At 34.8% G+C, this 21980-nt stretch overlaps 1 protein-coding gene across 2 annotated transcripts in view; it reads left to right on the top strand.

Moving 5' to 3' along the window:
- TUSC3 (tumor suppressor candidate 3) overlaps window positions 1-21980 on the top strand; it is a 137934-nt gene that overhangs the window by 65132 nt on the left and 50822 nt on the right. For both annotated transcript variants that reach the window (XM_037382404.1, XM_037382405.1), the window contains exon 6: window positions 7434-7523. In XM_037382404.1, coding sequence (XP_037238301.1) covers window positions 7434-7523 — 90 coding nt within the window. The remainder of the gene's footprint in view (window positions 1-7433; window positions 7524-21980) is intronic.

The raw sequence follows: 21980 nt of genomic DNA, 5'->3' as shown, positions 1-21980 counted from the left end.
CAGTAAATAGTTGAAAGACATGTAATTAACTTCCTAATTTAATTAAGAAAATTAGCACATCAATTCTTTCTTAAAATACTTGCTGTTCTCCTTAGCAGCAGCTGAATATTTTACATCTGAACGTAACTGTAAATTGAAAGTAGAAAACTTGTAATCACATTCAACTGAACCCCTGTGGACAGGGTCAAAGTCCAAATGTGATCAAATATTTAAAGAGATCGTATTAATACCATTCAGTAGTTGTCACCCTGCTGATTTTATTGACAAGCAATAACAGTTGAAAGAAATTAAAATGGCATTAATGCCATTTATTGTTGTAGCTAATACTATTTCCTGTAAAATTCTGTTTAGTTTAAACTTGAATAGCATTTAGAGGATGTTTTTGTGAAAGGTCTTATGTCTGAAAGTATATAGCAATTAATCATGCCGTTGACCCAAGGCTTCCCTTTTTTAGTCATTACTGTTCTTTTGCCTTCACAATGTTGTCAAAGCCCCATACTGCAAAATGATGTTTTAGCAGAGCTCATGCAGTTACTAGAAGTCCTTTTGGTTTTATTCCGACCCACACAGACATACAAGTTAATGTAAGTTCTTTTTGGTGAAATCAGCAGGGACTCCAGATTGCAGACTTTTGTACAGATCACCTCGGTTCTGAAACATGACTAGAATGTGTCAGGATCCATAGAAGAAAATGGACAGTTGTTCATATATTCATTCTAAGGTGTTGTGTAGTTATGATTCTCTTACATGGTGCTTTTTTCTACCAGTGAAACTTAAAGCTACACTTTTCATAAAAGCTCATTAGAAGCAAAAATGGAGAAGATGGTGTCTGGTTAAGGGGAGAGAGTCATGCCTAACAAAATGCTTTTATGAAGGATATAAATAACTAATAAATACTTAATTTTAAAGGATTATATTCTTCATGAATATTTTTTTCTTTTTGAACTTTAGAAAAAAAATTAAACAGGGAGAGCCTGGCAAGATGCATAAAAACTACAGGAAGCCCATGTTTTTGACAGGGGTATTGCAATTATTTTGTTCCTTATTGGCAGTTCTTTTTATAGATGTTGCAGAACTGAGAAAGCACAGGAGCTTTGTTCTAAAAGCTGTAGCTTTAGGTTTTAGTGCTTTTTGAGGAGATGTACTGCTAGAAAGCCAGCATTTATTAACCATATGAAAAATAGAATTTTTAATTTCAACTGAAATTCTTTCATAGATATCCTGGAATTCAGTAACTGAAAACTGTTTCATTACAAAGACAAATCTCTTATTTTGTTTTCCTTGCTTTTTAGAGCTTCTTAGTTTGCTTTGAAGAGCCTTTACGATGATCTCAAAGATCTCTTCCAACCTAAGTGATTCTATGATTCTATGCTCCCAAATGTTGTATTCTTTTTATTTAAATGAAAAATGGAAAGTGCCGCTCTGCCTGGTTGAATGATCTCTTCCTAAAAATTAGAAAAAGATTTTCAGCATGAAGTGCCTCTGCTGTTTTTAGCAGCAGAAGAACAGAGGATCCCAGAAATGTTGAAAAAAAATATATATAAAAATATATATTATATAAATATATATTGATACCAAAAAGCTGTGTCTCATAGATAATGTTACCAGCACTGTTTTAGGAGAATATTTAGGAATGCAATTTTTAGTGATCCATCTAATGGTTTGGATAGACTTTCAGTAGCAACACCAGAGCTTTCATCTCACACATTGATTCTAATGCCATTTCACACAAGACTATTGAATTTGTTTTGTCCTCAACGTTAATTGTTCAACAGCAATGCTATTAGTTTTATCCCCTTGTTGAAGCACTGCATGCAGACTTTGGTAGTATCTTGTATGCCTTAGGCATTTTTGCTTACAGCATTACCCAGAAGAGTTTTAGAATGGTAAACTAGGACAACTGAGTCACGGTACATAATATCCCAAAAGATGTCTTTTGAGATCACATCCAAAATCTATCCCCTAGATTATTTTAGACTTTAATTCAAATCCTACTGTTCATCTGGATATTTTTCCCTCTGACATGCTGACACAAAGATGAGGAAGGACTCCAGTCCTTAGATATTTGCAGAGTCCTGTCCTTTTATACTGATAACGTGAAGCAATTCAGATTCTTGTCAAGACTGTTCATTTCTTAAGCAGGGAGAATAAAAGGTCAGATGGTATAAACTGGGCAAATTTCTAACATTTTAGATAAGGAACTGCTACGTTTTAGACAAGAGTAGTGTTGCTGAGAGTTTGGTTGGTTGGCTAGAGTGTGGACTACTAGGGGGCTTTTTAAAGCATTTTCTTTACCAGGCTGCGACTGTGGGTTTCTGCATGTAATTTTCAGTTTTATTTTATGTGTATATTTCAGATTTGCCTGTATAACTGCACAATCTGGGGAGGCAAAGTCTGCTCAGATTAGAAGGCTGCTGCCTAGGAGTTGACTCTATTGGGCAAAATATGTCAAGTCACTTGAATGAGGAGATAAAGCATGTGTTTACTGTTGTCATAACAGTTAATGGTTATGAGAAATGTGTTCTGTGCTGATACACTCCACAGTACCTATGCTATACAGTACATTCATCATCAGTTACTGCTCCAAAAGAGCTTGAAGGGTATCATGGCTACTAGTGGCTTCTTTAACCCCTGGTGGGAATGAGGATATAAAAAGTAATGTGTTTTACTCAACGATACACCTAGAAAATGTCAGACTCTACGTGAGTAGATAGGCATCTCAAGAGAACAGCAGTAAATGCAGGTTATTAATTTCCTTTTCTTTCCATAGTTAGAGGTTTTAGAGATGCATAGTGCCTTTTAAAGATACAGGAGCCCATTCTCTTTGCTTCTGTGTCATACTGTCCTTGAATTGTATATCCCTTAGAACTCCAGTAAGTGACAGACTGTCATTCAGAAATTGAGTACAGATCTTGCAGCTCTGTAGCCTTCATTGAGTACAAAAGCAAAGTTAAACTTGATAAATAGGATTAAATTTCTTTAAAACAATAATTGTGAAATGGCTGAAACATATTTACAAAACAGTATAGAAATTAAGTACAAAACTGGCTCTCTGATTCTCTCCTTTTTTTGAAACCATGCTTGAATTTATATGAATATATGAATGTAGAATTTAAATTTTTTTCTTGTTACAAAGTATTTGCTGTGTTCTGAGTTCTAAACTTGCAGAGAAAAGTCTAATGATCTGCTTCGTATAGTATCTGCCAGTAAGAAGCTTCACTTAAAAATGCATATCAAATGGCTTTTTAAGCCTGTAGTAATTTTGTTTATTAAACTGGCAGATAGTATTAAACAAAACTTATAATTTTGAGAAAGTTATGTATTAAATCCAAATCATTTGACAAAGCTTGCAAAACCAAGAACAGTTGAGACATTCTGCCCATGTACCTGTAAAGTTGTGTCTTGCTAGCAATTCAGTGTTCTGGTGGGACTCTTGATACTTACTTACCCTGCATCTGTTCTTAGGAGCCTTGTGGTACACACAGGTGAGCTCAAAGCCGTTTCCCTCTTGGTGAAACTAAAGCTGAAATCATGCACTGTGAAACCATGAAGAAAGTACCACTTGCAATTAGTTAACAAGGACATTGTGTAGTACTGTCTATGCATACAGTGTACTCACCTAGACTGGTAGTAGGGGTTAACTTCATTGCTACTACAGACATCCTGTGGACATTTGGTCCTGGAACTGTAAGATGTTGTAGCAAATCGTTGTTCCTTCCCTCTCCATACTACACCAGCCAATAATGGAGGTTTACTTTGTATACTTTTATCATTTGGATGCAGAGTAAGATAACTAAATCTGGAAGCTCCTAAAATAGCTAAACCCTGAACTCCCCTGATAATTCAGGTAGCATGCAGCAGCTAAAGCGTTGTTCTTGGAGCATGACAAGGAGCAGGGGGATGAAAGGGGTATCCGTGGTACTCTTCTCTGTACAGCTACTGAAGTACAGACTCAACTCTGGATAAGTGGAGTTCAAAGTCTTTCTAAGTGCTCAGAGAAAAACACCTCAGCTTGAATCTTTTCCTGTTCTACAGTTTTCACCCTTTGTACTTTGAGATGATCCAAAACCCCTGCAGAATGGGGCCCTTTCTCTGCATATGAATTGTTCCATTGAAATAAATGCAATATAAACCCATAAGGTAAAAATGAAGTCATTAATCACGTGTCACAAGTTGCTTATTTGTAAGAATGAATTTGGTGAAGTTTTATCCTGGGAAACAGCAGCTTACAGTAACAGAGTGAACAAGGTGTTTCAGAAATTTTGGATCCCAAAGCGTGGGATCCTATGGAAACTATGGGGTTTGGAATGGCAACCCTTGTGTATCAGTGTGATGTGTCATGTCTCATAGATACATGCATCTGTTCTACAAATAAGGGTGTGTATTTCAGGAGTATTTTACAAACAGTAGAAGTCTGTTGTTTCCAATGCTTTTTTTACCCAGATGATTGCAATAGAACAGAACACAGCAAAATGAGCTTGAATGTCAAGTGCTATCTGTAGCATAACAAATGCTTCATTAAGGGATATGAAGGAAATGCTCTCTTCTTAGGATACTTTAAGTAGTTGAAGAGTGGAAGAGGACAAGGGAGAAGCTGGAGAATGTTTTTTGGCTCCTGAAAAGGTCATTTTGAAATACACGGTAAAGAGGTGCATGGTGAAAGGAATTCATGGCAGATCCAGGATTTGGTGAATTATATTAGTTTTCTCAGACACTTAACAGTCTGAACTGAAAAAGTATGAAATGAAAGATGACTTCAGGATAAGCAAACATATTGTTAAGTCTTTCCTTTTCAATAATACTAATACTTGGAATTTTTGTTTCTCCCTACTGTTGTGTCTTCTAGATATTTTTTGTTAGACGCTACTATGTTGTGAGACAGTGTATTTGTATTGGCAAGCATTAAAGATCTTAAGTAATTTGAGAGATTTATCTGTTTTAAAGTATATGACTGTATATAAACTGGGGTAGGATTTTTCATCTTTCTGTATGGATGCAAATTTGACCCTAGAGAATGTAAATTATATACAGTAATTTAAGAATGAGTAAAATGACCTCTCATGGAAAACTCACTTTGAGAGCCACAGTTTGTGTACTCTATGTATCTGTTCTTTTAATGTGTTACTTTTCAGCTAACATTTGGCTTTCAGAATTCTCTTTCATCTCTCTTTTGTTACCCATGTTTTCAGTTTCTACACTTTTTTACTTTCACATAAGCGATCTCCTGTGTGATTCATCACCAAAATTGCAGTATAAATTTATCTGCTAAAACAATCTGCAAGGTGTAGAAATAACTGTTACCCTTTTCTAGTAATGTAAGCATATACGCTCTTCATTTCTTTGCATATTATTAATTAAAACATAATCCATTTCCTAGTAATCACTGCCAGTATGCTTTCATCTGACATATTAATTGCATTATTGTTGCATTGCAAATCTTGTTAAGGGTAAAATGAAATACATCTTATATTTAAAGGTACGTGTAATGAAATCTTAACACTGCAATGAAGAATTATTATTAAACCCGATAGGAAAATGTAATTTTTTTTCATAATTGTCTTTTCCTTTCTATTATAAGGCCAAAAAGTCTTAATAGTAACACCATGATTAATATTCTTATGCACACACTTTCTAGTACCTTTGCCTTTCTCTGATGTCACAGTTACTCTTCCACTGTTTCTCTCTGGATCTTGCTATTATTCGTTGGCTTCGGTGTGGGGAGGGGATGCTATGGTGAGTTGTTCCAGATTCTTTGCTGGGAGGAGTATGCTGCTGCTGCTTTCTTCCTCCTTGCTCTATGGTCCATTTGGAGCTACTTTTACACTTTGTGCTTCCTTCACTGATCTGCAACTACATTTTACATCAGATTTTACTGGGAAAATGGGGATTGTCTTACATTGGATGCTTGTCCTTTGTTCTCTTTGTTACTCTAAAACTGGTTTTGACCAGTTCCTGTATCTGTTGCCTAATTCAGCATTGGAGTAATATTTATAGGCTTGGGGTCTCTAGTGTAATCCTGTGCCCCCTTTCTTATCATTCCATACTGGTACACGGCATCCTGTGTTTCCACTTTTATTGTCTCTGCTGTCATCCCATGCCTACGCCACATGAGTATGTTGGTCATAATTGTTTCATCCTTAGTAGAATAGAAAAAAAATACTAATATGCCATACAAAAATAAGCAAAAGTAATGTAAACTAGCCATAGTGACCTGGTCTTTAGAAAAAAAACCTGCTGTTTCAGCTAAACAAATTAAGAAAAAACAACAAACATCTGGGAAAGCCAAGACAGGTGTAGATAAAGCCTGACAAGACTCAATCCTAAGGCCTTGCAAAGTTTGTTCAAATCATATTGCTAGAGGTGACGATGCTGCGTTTATGGGGAATACAGAGCTACACTAGCTTACATTTGTTTCATGAATGTTACTAAGCATTCTTTAAAGAAAACTACAGGTTTTTAAGTAAACCCTGGTTTAGTTAACCATCATGGTATGATTTTTTATATTTGTGGTCCATCTGCTTAAGTCACTATGGCTATACTGTGCTGGTGGGAATATTGATGTAAAGTAAAAATCAGCATACGTGTAAAAACTATAATTAAATTATCTTGGAGCTTTTGTAAGCATTATCTGTACTGATAAGTCAGAAGACACTTAGATAATCAGTGTTTCCCATTTTGGCTTTTCTAATTTGGTAATAAAAAGATACTATATTTTCCTCTTTAAGGTAGTCATAATGACTCTTGCTAGGACTATGATGTCATGTAGATTCTACAGTATGACTTTCTACAAGAATTAATGTCAATTTTTACAGTTGTCATACATCCCTAACCTAACTTCACGCTTCTTTCCATAGGGAATTTCTCTTTTCCCCAACTCAACCATTGTTACTTGTCATAGCTAGAATCAATCACAGTCATACAGGACATACAATGAGAATTTCATTAAATGGAACAGACTCTTTTTTTATGACTGAATTTTTTCTTATGTTTTTATATATAATTTCATCCACCTGAGAGCAAACAGTTAAGCTAAACATTTGTATTGGAATAGAGGCAGAAATCATTTCATGAAAGGTTGTATAAATCTTGAACACTAGTTTGCAGAACATTTCAGTTAACACCTACATCTGTGAGCACTTTTTGCTATATAGATGTGTAAATGTGGCAATTCCAAATGCACATAAAGACAGGATTATTTCAAATGAAATTTTGAAAATCTCTGTCTTGAGCTAACTCATTTTCTAGCAGAAGTCATTAAGAATTTTGAAAGCAACACATGTGAAAACCCTATCCTAAAAATCAAATAGAGGTAGATACTCTATTTGATTAGGTAAACAACTGCTTATCTAAAATGAGCATCACCAGCTGAATGCTTTTCTATTCAATTTGTCTGGGTAAATAAATGAGTATATTTTTTTTCTGTTTTTTTCTAGTGTGTTGTATTTGCTATGACATCTGGTCAGATGTGGAATCACATCCGTGGACCCCCATATGCACATAAAAATCCTCAGAATGGACAAGTGGTGAGTTGCTGCTTTTAATTTTATTTGGAGGGGAATTATTATCTAGCTAGTCACTTCCTGCAGTGAATCTACAATTTAAAATAATTGAAGTTCCATAGCATTGTGTCGGTCTGTCAGAATCTTAAATCTCCCTTTGCAAGCAGAATCTGTTTTGGAACTTCAAATGTTAGGAAAGTGCCATAATCTTTGATTTGAGCAATGACATGGGTGGCCGTTTTTCAACATTTTCTCTATCCGGCTGTAGTGAATGTGTTATAAAATGCTCCACACCACACAGTTTCCACTCCCCAAAGGTAAATGGATATTGTGTCTTTTTGTGAGGGAGCATGTTTCTACAAAGTGAAAAGCATGTTTATTTTTCCTTCTTTTCAAGCTCCATTTACACAAACCTTTGAGATTTGTAACCTCTTATCTTCCTCTTTCTTGAGCATTTTAGTTGGAAAAGGAGTTGGCAAATATTTTGATGTGCTTTGTACCATTTTTCGTCACGCCTGTAACTCTTCCACAGAACTTCATGGAATGCTTTTTTTTTCTATATCTCTTTACTTCAATTTAAATTCTTTATCAGCTTTACTAAGAAGTTACCACTAGTTGACTAAAACCAAAATTATTGTTACATCCTGCTACTGTTGACTTTGAAGGAATTCTCTTACTTGTTCTTTCCTGCTCGCCAGTTAGCAAATGTTCATCAGAGTTCAGAAGGAGAAACTCTCTTTGTGTCCTGAGAAGCTGTTGCACATAGAGTGGTGCACTTCACTCATAAAAGGGAAGCAACAATATGTTTATTGGTATAAAACAGCGATTTAACAGAGTTTGATAGTAAATGTGACAGTGGTTTAACAAGATTCGATGGAAAGGTACACTTAATTGTTTACTGCACAGAGGTCAGGGTTAAGACCAAACTGCCAGGGAGACCCTCCCATTGAGTCACGAGGTTCAGGAAGGGTGTCCTTGCATTCTAAACTCCTTCTCATAGGGGAGTTTAGGTGCCGCTAGATCCAGCCTTAGTCTCAGGCTTGGTCAACAGTTTATATCTTAAGGGTTGTATGTGCACAATCAGTCCTTTATACCACTTAGCTAAGATTTCAGTTTAGCATGCTAATTAATCACTTATTGAGAATCTTTTGTGGCAAGGAATCTCTCAGCCTTGAGGAGTAACCTCGAGAGGCGTCCCTACTCAAGGGGACATCCTGTCTTGCATCCCACTGCCATGCAGGATTGCTCAACAGGCCCTGGGTGTCTGCTATGTGCGGAGTAAGAAAATTGACTCATAGTCATATTTGCATACTTACTGCTGAAATTGGTTTCTTTCAAACTTGGCTTGAGTTGGAAGGGCACATTGTTCAAATTAGCTCTTGGCTATTTTGTCATTATCTGTCTCCCCTGAATTCACAAGGTAAAGAGGACCTTGGCTAGTGTCTACCACTCTTTGTTATTTACCACTTTTTAAGCAAGTTGTTGGGATGGAATCTATGAAACTTGCAGTGAACTTTAGTGGTCAGGGGGCTTTTTTGTAACTAGTGGCCTGTCAGGCGGTATTCATCTTTGGCCGTTACTAGTTAAAGGAGACTGATGTATGTCTTCAAAAAATAATTTGGAGCTCCCTTTGTGTTGTGTCTTAATTGGAGTAGCCAAAAATGACGGTTCGAATTTCATTACTGATCTGCTTTTTATCAGGAATGTTGCAGCATATTGCTGTCATAAAATGACATGATTCCATCTGTCAACTTTGTTATGTGGAAGTAGAATTGATAGTGTAATAAATAATCTCCGTAAAACATTGTGTTTATAAAAATTTAGAGTTTTTCATTGCTGCCTTGCAGTATTAAATTTATGATGCTTTCCTACGGAACAACAGAAAGGAGAAATACTGCATAGGAAAATCACAGTTTGTGACATATTAGTTTTTACCATATCCTGTTTTATATATCTTGCCCTTCTTAAAGACTGGTTTCTGAAGCATACCCTACATGAAATAATTTTAAAATATCCTTTTAATACTTCCTGAATTTGTGCCATCTTGTCTCAGTTTTCAGAGTGTGAACTCGAATCCTATCTGAGTCTCTGAAAAGCTACTAGTTTGGGAGTGTTATCATACACAACTAAATAATGAAAATAATGATAAAGATGGTTTTAAGTTCTAGATACTAACCTACTGTATTAGTCAACATATGTTCTTTTCTGGTTTTGCTCCATTATATGACTTCAGGTAAGTTATTTTGTGCCTCTGACCCACTTTCCTTCCTTGTTCATATGCATCAGTACTTTCACCTCCTTGGAGCTATGTCTATGTCAGTAAGTAAAACCAGTCAGATTCTAAGAATTAAAAAAAAGTATAGGTGCAGGATCACCAAGTTCCTGATTTATTTAAGGTATCACTGACCAGTATAGCTGTAACTCAAAGCTCTGATTTTTACCAGTGCTAGAAGCTTAATAAGTATTCTATAAACCTTTACCTTTTTTACATTGTGGCTTTGGTTGTGGGTTTTTTTCCAAATAACACTACTGAGCATTTCCCTGTTGTGTTTTTCTATCACTTATCTATGTTCCCTTGAATTTGAAGTCATAAAAGTGCTTATCTAACACTTCTGTGAGAGTTATTCAACCATGATATTTCACTGTAACACCATTTTGCATTGTCAGCAACTGCTGTCTTTACATCTGGATGAAATTTAACTCCTCACTTTCTTTCCAATGTCTAAGATATAGTACCAATTCTGAATTTACATGCCAATCTTGTACAAGGATTACTTGCATGTAATACTCTGAAACTTTGTTACTAGTTTTGCCATGCAAAATTCTGTTTTTAAGAGGAGGCATAAAATAGCTCACAAAGCTTAATTGTTTTATTGTTACGTTGTAACATTAGTACATTCATATGTACTAATTCTTAGCTTTTCTTATTTCATAGGAATTAGTGGTTCAGTTCTCTACTAGCTATAGAGCCTGATACGCCACCAGACTTTGAAAGTGATAACATTCTGTCTTTATAAACTGTTCCTTGCCTCAGGTATCTTCTATTATTTGCTCTGTTCTTGTCATAATTTTAGATGACACTTCATTTCTTTTCCTTAAATTCCTATATTTTTTTTCACAAGATGAAAAGACACTTGTTTGCTTCCCTTAAAACAACACAATATACTGGTTGCCATTATCTTGTGCAAATAACATTACTGGTTCTTAAAATGTTTGGCTAGTGCACTGCATTTATGATTATTTCCTTGATTACGTAAACTGCTTCAAGTCCATGATTGTATTCTTTGAATGGAGCTTTTAAACCATATCTTTGTAGTTCTGGTGGGTCTGTTCTGTGAAGTTGATGTGCTCTCCTACCGAGGTTGTTGCAGTTATTTCCTTTATTCCCCATTGCCATCAGCTAATTTCAGGTTTTGTGTCCACATGAAAGCAGTACCAAGTTTTTATGTAGGAAGCAGAGTCACACATTACTGCTGTTCTTTATTTCAGTTCCAGTTTAGGTTGATGAAGCTGGTGCCAGTCTTCTGTCTTGACACATTGTTTATCTTTTGTATTTCTGAAGTTGTCCATCTTCTGCCTAATGATTTTAGGCCTTTACTGGCTGCGTGACACTAAAATCTGTACCTATTTTACCAGGATTGCGAGTGAAAATTAAACATCCCATTGGTGTCTTTATATAAGCATTCTTGGGAGACTTCTAGTTTTTATTAAGAGCTTGATTTGTATAGAGCTGGTAGTGAGACAAATAGAGACCTGGAGAAAGCAATTATGTATTTTTGAGCCTTCTGCAGAGGTAGTTCTCTTGCTGTATAATTGACCTAATAGCAAAGAATTCTCATTAGCTTTTCATCAGCTTTTAAACAAATAGCAGCAATGGCTAAGAAAGCATTTATCTATCCAGGGATTAGCAGCTTTTTTTTTTTTTTTTTTTTTGTACAAATTCTAACATTTTTATTGTGCATTATGCTCAAGATTGCATCTTTAAAATGGTTGAAAGTTTGCTGTAAATGAGAACAGGACAAAGGACAAGCTTGATCTAAAATATTTAATTAAGATGGTTTTGAAACCTTGTATTTTTTTTTCCTTCTCCAAGAAGAAATTATTGGGAGTTGGGAAAGTTTTTGTGTGAAGAGGAAAATACAATATTTTTATTGTCAGGTAGTAGGTAAGCAGATGCTTTGTGAGGTGGATAATGGTATTAATTGCCACTATAGTAATCAGATTTTTTTTTTACATCTTATATTTTAAATTGTTAAAATTGCTTAAAGGTAACATAAATTATGTCCTTAGGAAGTAATTTATATCTGATTAGCAGATCTTTTAGATAGAACACCTTGTAATATCAGATCAAATATAAATATTTGATCAGTTGTGGAGTTTATTCAGTTTTCCTTTTTTCTACGTACCTTTCAGTTTTACAACCACTGATCTTTCAGGAGCAGTCTCTAAAATACAATTTTTTTAATGGTCTTATTGATATGTACGTACTAATCTGTATGTTTCTGAAGCTAAATGAGAAATATATTTGACTGTTAATATCATTAAGGTACTCTGTAAAAAAATTATGCTTAGAATATTGAGATTCTTAATTCACATTTGTCTTCTACTGCTAAGCAGGGCAAAATGTCATTTATTAAATGATATGCTTCTGTGTTTTCTGACATGATTTTTTCATATAAGTCTAATTAAAATAAATGGAAATGATTCCTGGAACAGCTTTAACGAATGACTCTCCCTTTCAAGATCATTAGGTGACAGTAAATACATTGTCCTTTTGCCTTCAATCTCTCTGGAAGCGTGTTTTTAAAGTACAGTCACCAAGATTGTATTTATAATGCATGACTTTTCTGAAAGGGGCCATATTGCTTGGTAGCAGTTTCAATATATAGAAAAGTCACTTTACTGTGTCATATGTTATGATATATTTGTCTTGTTTTGGATAAAAAAAAAGTTCATATAGGTTATTATGTCAATATCTAACATGATATCCAGATTGGTGTCACTTAGACCACAGCAATATTTTGGTGCATCAGTTGACAATAATCACAACCATAGTGCTATTGAAAATGCTTAATGTTTTATTGGAATAGCCAATTATTTGGGTCAATATGCTTGATAGAAATGAGAAGTAGGTTATTTAAGGTTATTTATGAGTGTATTTAATGAAATGGCTTTCCTGTGGTTATCAAAACAGTGAGTCCACTCAGAAGCTAAACCTAGTAAAGGGTTTCTTAAGCCTTTAATTTAAGCTTCTGTATTGATTTAGTCTAAAAGCAACAATTGGCAGCGTAAGATGTTGAGCTACTATAAAACAATCTTAATTCTGTTAACAGGTCAGCACATTAACAAATGGGCAAATCATGTCTAAACTGGTCTTTGGAAAACTGTAAGACAACTGTCCTAATTTTTGAGTTGGCAAGGATGATTGTAGCTGGCATTTCAATGCCTTCCTGTATAACACATTCCTACCTTGCTATTAGAAAAGGGGGAAACCTTACACAGTATCTGGTACCCTTTTTTATAGTGGAAAAAATAGGAGGTCAGAAAATGATTGTGACAGAAGGGTTGCTCAGAATAAGGCATTAGAATCTCTAAACTCTTAAAATGGTCAATTCTTGAAGCATGTGTAAAAATTCATATAGTACCATTGTATTGCAAGTACTGCCGTTTTGGGTGAGTAAAGATGGAGCATGTTCCCATCAAGTAAAACTGGATTCTAGACAAGTAATCAGGCAGCAATTAGTTTATCATGATAAAATCCAATAAAATAATAATAAAAAAGTTAATTTTAATTGCTGCTTGTAACAACAGAAATCCAGTTTTAATTGACTGATACCACTTCCAACTAACAAACACGCCTCCACTCCCCCCACCCACCTTTTGCTAAGTGTAGATGGGCTCCTAGAAGCGATTTAGTTTCATTTGAAATAATTGTTTTGTAAAGAACAGCTCTTTTTATGTCAGAAGTCAGGAAGAACTCAAATATGTGAAGTTATAAAGTATTTGAAGATAGAATGATAATAAAATACAGATTTTTTATTTTTTTTTAAGACAGAAAAACAGAATGACACAAGGGAAAAAACCTGTTCATGTTGTTCTGTTACTACTAGAAAAAAACAGACATTTCCTTAAACCCAGCTTGAGTGTCAAGTAGGAATCTAGTTTTTCTGTCTTCCTGGACTTTACTTGTTGTGTAGATGTTCAAAAGTAAGAGCCTTCTCTAATACAATAATTTTGATTGCAAGGTACCTCTGAGCATTGTCTAGTCCAGTTGCTTGTTCAAAACTGGTCAGGTTGCTCAGGACTTTGTCTAAGCAAGTTTTTAATATCTCCATGATTACAGATTTCCCAACCTGTTCCAGTGTTTGACTATCCATATCATTCCTTTAATTTTACCTTTTCTTTTTTTTTTCTTTTTTTTTAATTCCTCAGGAACAGTCAAGGTAAATTTTATCCTTCTCTTCAGTAAAACCAGATTTAGCTAACTTCTTAACTAGAATCGAACACTGACTTAGCCCAGCAGTATACCTCTCCAGAGATCCTGACAGCATACCTCTGCTAGTGGTACTAGTACTATTATGTTATCACTACAGTATCCACACTGGAAACAAGAAAGCCTGCAGTAGTCGTAGAGATTTTTTGCTGTATAGATTCTGTTCTCTGAATACAGCTGTGCAGACATTCTTCCTGTAGGTATTAAACAGCTGTTTTCTTCTAAAATCTTGTAAATTTTCAACAATTTTGAGAGGGTGGAGAAGCAAGGAGAGAGGAAAAAACTCTGCCATGTTTTTCCTATTGCACAACACAGTCTTTCATTGCTTTAGCTGGATTATTTTGTGAATCTTCCTGTTCCCTGCAGAAAGATGATCTGTAGTACAAGGGTGCAGATGTTCCTCTTGCTGAAGTAAAACTTCGGCAGTTGGGAATTGTCTTGTGAATTACTAAGCAAGTATCAAAATATTTTTTATCCTGCAGAGCCATGTAGAGTTAGAGACCTGGTCCATTTTTCCATTGGAGAGCTCTTGCCTCACCCTCACCATACAGTTTTGCTAGTAAGTGCTAATGCTGTCATTTCAACGTAACAGATTAGATTTCTTTTATGTCTGTGAACAATGTCAAGAGAAGGAACGTGCATTTGAGTGTGTTAATGTAAATGAAGCAGCGCACTTCAGACAGTCCTTCATGGACTAATGCACCCATAATCTCTGGTTCAGAGAGATACCTTTTTATGGTGATGATTCTTTTTATGGTAGTTATTCTTTTTATGGTGGTTATTATTTATTGAACATAAAGAACTTTTAATACTTTTTTTTAAAAAAAAATCTGCAAGGCAACAGTTAATTTGCTAGTTGAAATTTTGATAAATATAAAATGATTTTTGCATGCTTTCATGGAAACAACAATTATTCTGACACTTTTTTTCATCTAGCTCTGTTACCAACACTAATCCCTTTCATTGGCTAACCTTTCCTGTTTACTGACTGTTCCTGAAGGAAGAAGCAATAGAATAAGACCTAAGGACTAAATTAAAAGGTAAACTAAAAAGTATTATTGTAAATGCAGATTGTTCTTCTAAGCCTCTAAAAAGCAGCAGAGTAGTCCTATACATTCCACCTTTTAAATATCAGATATTTCTCATTGCTCCTGGACAAAAAATGGCAGGATATCTGTATTTTGGTTTTCTGTTCTTTGAATCATTAATAACATTTTTTTTAAAACATATGTTGAGACCCAGATCTTGTAGATAATATAGTGAGGACAAGCACACATACCTGTTTTAATTATTTTCTTTAGAAATTGTTTTGAAGAATTATGGACATTCACAAGTTTAATGATTATGCCAGTATCGTTCTTCATACCATTCATTTTGAGACTTAGCGTCCTATTCTTGAGCCTTTTTTTCTCTACTGCCTGTCTGAACTCAGGTAAAAGAGGAACTTTTACCTCAAAAAAAAGAGGTTTTGCTTCTGATAGTGTGCTCGGATAGGCAAAACCTATTTCTATACAAAAATGAAAATAGAATACAGTGGTAGTTGGGAAGATTGTACTTTGAGCAGGATGTGACAATAGATGCTCTGGTAAACGCAAGGGTTGACTATTGGGTTAAACAGGTTTGGTTTTGTGGGGGGCAGGGGGGTTTCTACAGGGTTTTTTGTTTTGTTCAAGTCAGTGGTAAAATTACTACTGATTTTTATAACAGTAGAGCTATTGAAGGCACCTTTGAAAATTATATCCCAGGAACATGTATATATTCATTTGTCTTTTAGTACATTAATGTTGCAGTAGCAGAAATGAAATTTGGTCTAGCTTTAGAACAAACAATTAAAATCTTCAAATAAATTAAGGATCTGGTTTCCTGAATTTTTGCATCTCTGAGATTAATTTATACAGTTTATTTATGTAATTTGCAATGGATGGTATTTTACTTCTGTTTATTACAATGGTTGTAAATATAAAAGAATTTGAATGTATGTATATACTTTCATCTTCTTAGTTCTACTCATTGCAATGTATCTTGAAAATAAAAAAGCTATTTCAAGGATTACACTTACGGAAGCTGTAATGCTTATGGCATCACAAATGCTATACAACATGTGTGTAAAGTTAAAGCTTTCTGCTGTTCTGTTATTACCAAAGGACAAACTCAAACTAAACTATTGGGATTTTCTAGAATATACTCTACTGTGCAAACTCTAGTCTTAGAATTTAGGATCTTGGTGAAAAGTTCAATTTATTTAATTATTTTTATATTAGTTCAATTAGATTTTGCTTACAAGGATAGCTTACATGGCTGTTACATTATCTATGCATATATGTCAAAGCAGCCATTGCTAAGTTAATTGCCTTGTGGTGGCTGTGTATGTGGTAAGCTATATGTATGAAAAAAGTCACCAAAAATGTTTGAAAGTGAATTGCTATTTTCCAACTGCTCCATCTTCCTTGGAGCTTGAGGAGCAGAGGATTTAACTTCTATCCAGATTGCTGGTCAGGATTCAAACTCTATGTCCACATTGTTGAGAAACAAGTTCACAACAGGAGTAGACTTCACACAAACTTTAGAAAAAGGAATTATTTTCATTTTGCGCTACCCTTTAGACAAGCACACTCCTGTCTGCCACTTAAAAAGCCATTGCAGAACTGCCATGTGTATTGGTTAGAAAAGTTGGTCTAGAGCCCTTCTTAGGAGAGTTTGCTTCTGCATAACACAATTGAGATTGATCTGACCTTTACATGTTTTAAAGGCATCTTGCATCAAGCTAATGTGATTCAAAGAAGTGGGTTGAGGAGCAGATTTAATGTACCTCACATTTTCTTAGTATTCAGTACTTAAAGAATTAAACTTTCTCATTTATTAGAAATAGATGGTAGTTCTTGTGTACATGTTTGTACTGAAAAAAGGAGGCATTTCTCACTGGTCCCCTTAAAAGTCTATTGATAATATTTATATGAAAGCTGTTAGAGGCTGAAGCACTTTAAGAACAGTGCAAATTAAAGAGAATTCTTTACTGAAGTTCTTGCAAATCTAGGTTTTGAGCGATAAACAAAACAGGGAAATAACCTTCATGTTCACAGGTTCTCAGGTCACTTAACATAGCAGAATGCTCCACATGAAGACAAAATAGTGTTATCATTTAAGAAGGAAGTTGCCTGAATTTACCAGCCTTTCACACTTCTGATATAGGTCAATGGAATGAAAGAAGAATTTGGTCTATGAATTTTTAAAATGTAATCAATATTTAAAAAAATATTTCCAAGCAAAAATTATATTCATGTGCCTTTTGAACATTCATAATTCTGTAGTTCATATTAATCAGACTGAGTAATCCTTGTCAGATAATCGTTCCATAGTCTTTTCTGTGGCTAAATACCAGAGTTGTAGAACTAAACTGAAAATTGTTTTTTCAATTGTTGTTTTATTTGTCTGTAGACAGGAAACACTTCAGTTATTGGTATAATGAGTGAATAAACGCCATCTGATCTTGTCCAGTGCTGTCATTTAAGACATTAATGCTGGAAATGGGGGGAAAAAAAGACATAGATTGTCTTTAGAATACAAGTAGGCGTACTGCCACTAAAATTCTTTATGCGTAAAAATAAAACCTTAAAATTGAGCTCTGGAGTCTGTAGAAATATTTGGGCATAGTAGTACTTGCAGCCTTTCTGTGTAGCACTGAAGAATCAGAGAGAGTTTTGTCAGTGTTAGCTACTTTACATACTGAATGTGCATTTCACGAGAAGCATGATACAGTGTGGAAATGCAAGTATTGGATCAGCTGCACAGTTTAAGAATGGATTTTAAGAATCTATTTAAGAACCAAATTGAATTAAATTCATGCTGTTAGTCATTTAATATCCCAATAATTGATCACTTGCATTATTATTACTTATCTCTGGAAAATACAGAACCACAAGGACATGATGTGAATGTATACGCCGCTTTAGACAGTGCTCACAGAAGGGCCATAATGTGTTAGCTGCTGTCATCTTTCCACTATATCCCTCTCATCCCTTAAATTCAGGCGTACAAATGATTTGCAGACCTTGAGTACCTGGAAAAACAAACACAGTACACAGACTTTAATTTGTATTTCTTCTGGCTTGTTTCTTCTATTTCCCTAATTCTACTAAAATATTGGAATGCTTCATTTAGTGAAGAACAAGCAATTGAAACACCTCCAAACCAGCCTCTTAAAAGCTGAGGGAAAAATTCTGGAAGAAAAAGATTAGAGAGACATTCAAACCACTGTTACTCAGAGGATTATTTTCTGTATAAATTGAAGAACATACCTTCCAAAAAAGATAGCAGGTATAGCACAAGGTAGAATGAATCCTGAAAATAGACAGCACAACTGAAATAGTAATCACACAACAGCAATTTGAAAAGGAAGAGGGCAACAGGAAAAAAAACCAAAGCAAAACAAAAAATCAAACAAACCAGAAACAACTTTCAGCAGAATCCTGGATTTTACTGGTATAAGTGACAAATACACATCTGCTGATCTATTTAATATCTTTAGAATGAGCCTCTTTTTGGTGGAACTTACTCCCTTTGAGAGTCAGAGCACTGTAAGTTTGGGTTATTAACGTAAATATACTCCCAAGTTAACAAGTCCTGTCAAAATGCATAATACTGATTTGAGATTTTTTTCTTTTTCCTTTCCCCCTTATTTTTTTCCAGTTTTGGGGTTTTTGGGTTTTTTTTCTGCATTTGACCATCTACACAATTTCCTATAGCTCTGATCCAGCAAATAACTTTAACGCTTAATTCACAGTGCGTGAGTAAGACATAGTGGGAGGGCCCTTGTACATTTCCCAGTCATGGGCAAGTGCATCTTATAAAAAATCTTTGACTTTAATTGAGATTTGCTCCCTGATTTGTTTTACAGTGCTGTTGTACCACCTTGTGTATTCAAATGAAACTTCTCTTAATTGTTGGGTGGATTGCAGATGCAATACTTTGTAACTTGATTTTGACTTTATTTTTTAATAGGCAGATCACATTAATTAATCATATTCAGCCCATACTTATATAGTGGATAGCTTTTTCCTAGCTGAGTTCTTTTCAGATAATGAGAACATTATTTGTGGAAATCCTTCTGACTTCTGAGGCTTATAACCTTCATTTCTTCCCATGTAATGTAGTGGTAGTTTTTTCCTCTGTTCCCTTCTGGCAGCAGCTGAATTCATTAGTACCTATTTTTGCACTCCTAGTCATCAGCTTGAAACTTAATAAATTAGTCCCCAGATCTAGAGTTTCTTTATGTGTTTTTAAACAGCTTATTCTGTCTCCCATTGAGCCAGTTATTCAGCCTGCTTATAGTGTTTTTCCAGAGTCATTTTTCTCCAGCTTTACGTGTAACAGAATGAATTGCCAAAGTCCAGAGAAACAGTAGCATGTTTTCTTTGTCAAGAGGATTAATTACCTTAAGAAAGAGATTGTGCCTGATGAATCTGGTATCTATCTCTTTGTAATAAATGTGCTTTATTTCATCTTATTTTTCATATGTTTAATTGTCCTTCATGTGTTTTAATTGTTCTTTATTTCAAAATTTATTCAGAAGCATTTCATGTTATTGAAATCTAACTTCCTGTATTCCAGAATGTGTTTAGTTTCCATGAATGTTGTTCTATAGATTTACTCTAACATGCTCAGATAGACTTGGCTACAATATAGACATAAAAAAATAAAATTGCTACTAGGCTTTAAGATTTATGTACTAGTTTTGGAATCCCGCTTTTTGAGTTTTACTTCAGCTTTTTGTGGTATAGATGCATTCTGTCAGCTGTGGACCCTTGTATTCCTTTTATTCATTATAAACATTGCTGAAAACAGAATTCAGAAATCGAGTCATTATCACCCTTTACTGCATATTAACTTATTCACTTGTTCTCTGTTTTAATGGCTGAAATATGAGCTATCTGTTTTCATTTCATTTATGAGGCCACCTCAGATTACCTCCTGACAACTTTCATTTTATTGCTAAGCTTCTTGATCTTTTAAAAGGGAAATGTATTTGCTAGTCAGTCTCTTACTATTCTTTCTAAGTTCTGGGTGTTCATTGTATTCCATTTGTGATTATTAATTAGGTCTGGAATCCTTCCCTGGAAGGTCATCAATTTATTTTTAACATGTGTGGGATACAGATTCAAAATTATTTAAACTGCTAGTCTCTGAAACATGCAATTCACTGAATTTTTCTAGTGTAGATGGCTTCCCTCATTAATTTTCATTTCAGTTGAAATCTTTTGAAATGTAAAAATCTTAAATTGAAAGTTTTAAATGTGTTACCATTCATCTTTCAGTTTAATTTACTGAAGCAACTCAGGTCGTATTATCTGAAATTATTTTATACTTCCTGTGTCTTTACAGTGCCCTTTCTTCTATGAAAAAATGCCCTAAAAACATTATTGCTTCTTGTTGAAACAGTGGGCAACTGAGGATAGAATCTTCCAGATGTCACATACCAATCATTCAGGTCTGCTTTTAGTGGTATCTGATTCAATTCTATCTAGAAAATTACTCTCCAGTATACCATGAAGAGTTCTTTTTTGGAATGTTTTTCAGTTCTTCAGCTCTTTAGTATTCTTCTCCATTAGTGGGGCCCAGGTTTTCTCTTAACTTTGTTCTCTTCCTCCAAAGCCTGAAAAGTTCTGCTGAAGCTCAGTTTGTATTCATTTCCATTTTTCTGTGGATTCACCTGCATCTGTGCTTGGTTCAGGTAAGAGGTGCTCATTTGAAGCCCGTGCCACCTTTATTTCCCACCTTCTGTACTTTGGTTCACATTACACAAAGCACATGGGCTATGAGCCTTTTGCATGAAGTGAAGTCAGAAGGTGGACTCCAGTTCAGCCGCTACACTTCCAGCCTGCTACTGGTTCATTCAGTCCATGGGATCAAAGAGGAACTAGTGTGAAGTAGAACCACTTGAGAAGTATATAATCTGGATATAAAGTTTGGAGAATTAATAGGCGCTACTTGCTAATATAAACATAGCATTTGAGCCCTCAGCAGTTCAACATAAGCATCTTTACATCAGTAATGGTGGTATTCTTCCAGTCACATTTTGAAATTTGTTCTGATGCGAAGGATAATGTTGAGCTGGAGGCTCTGCTTCCATGAAGACGTTTCAATCACAGATTTGCATCTGATATCCCTGTTCCTAGGAGGCGTGTCTTACATTTTACCAGACGCATTCTGGTAATGGATCATCAAATGAATGTGCAGAAAGAGCTTTGGGTCATGTCTGTTGCTACCTTAGTAGCTCTGTACTGGTCTTTTCTCTGTTTCCTGAAAAGACTCAACTTCAGTAGGCTCTTCCGAATCTTGACTTAAAAGCTTTGCTGCCTGCTTTCCTTTCATACTTTTAAGGCTTTGGTAGACTGTATGTCAGATGAGAAAATATGTATTCTGAAAAGTCTACTTAAGTTGAAGATCTTTCCTCTTCAATCTTGTAATTTTCTACTGACATTGGAAATGCCTTATTGAATGAATGTTTAGAAAATATGACTACCAAAGGGTAAAATGTTTGTGGGTTTTGTTTTGTTTTGTTTTTTTTCATTCCAAATGTCTAAAACAATTTTGGTGTTGAGAAGAGATTCTAAATAATGTGTCATGGGGGTGGGTCTGTAACAGCCAACAAATTCAGAGAAATTATAATGAATTCTTCCATTTTACATCTTTACTTAACCTTAGGTCTTGTGCAGATAAGGCTGATACAATTTTTGGTTAATTATCAAATCAACATTTTCTCAACTGAGAAATTTTGAAAGTAACTTAGTAACTAAATTCTATTAATGTGTGATAATAAGAATTTTAAAACATAGTGTTCTTTGTACATTTCAATATGGAATTTCTATCATATTTTTAAGAAGTATTACAGTGGGTGAATTCTGGCCCTTCTGTCATATATTTATTTTTCATATGCTATGAGGATAATTTTCTTAGTATGCTATGAATATAATTTTCCTGCATTTAACAGG

Source organism: Falco rusticolus, chromosome 1 (assembly GCF_015220075.1).
Source record: "Falco rusticolus isolate bFalRus1 chromosome 1, bFalRus1.pri, whole genome shotgun sequence".
In the NCBI taxonomy this organism is placed as follows: Eukaryota; Metazoa; Chordata; class Aves; order Falconiformes; family Falconidae; genus Falco; species Falco rusticolus.
Note: the sequence above shows the minus strand (reverse complement) of the source record. Positions and strands in the feature narration are given on the sequence as shown.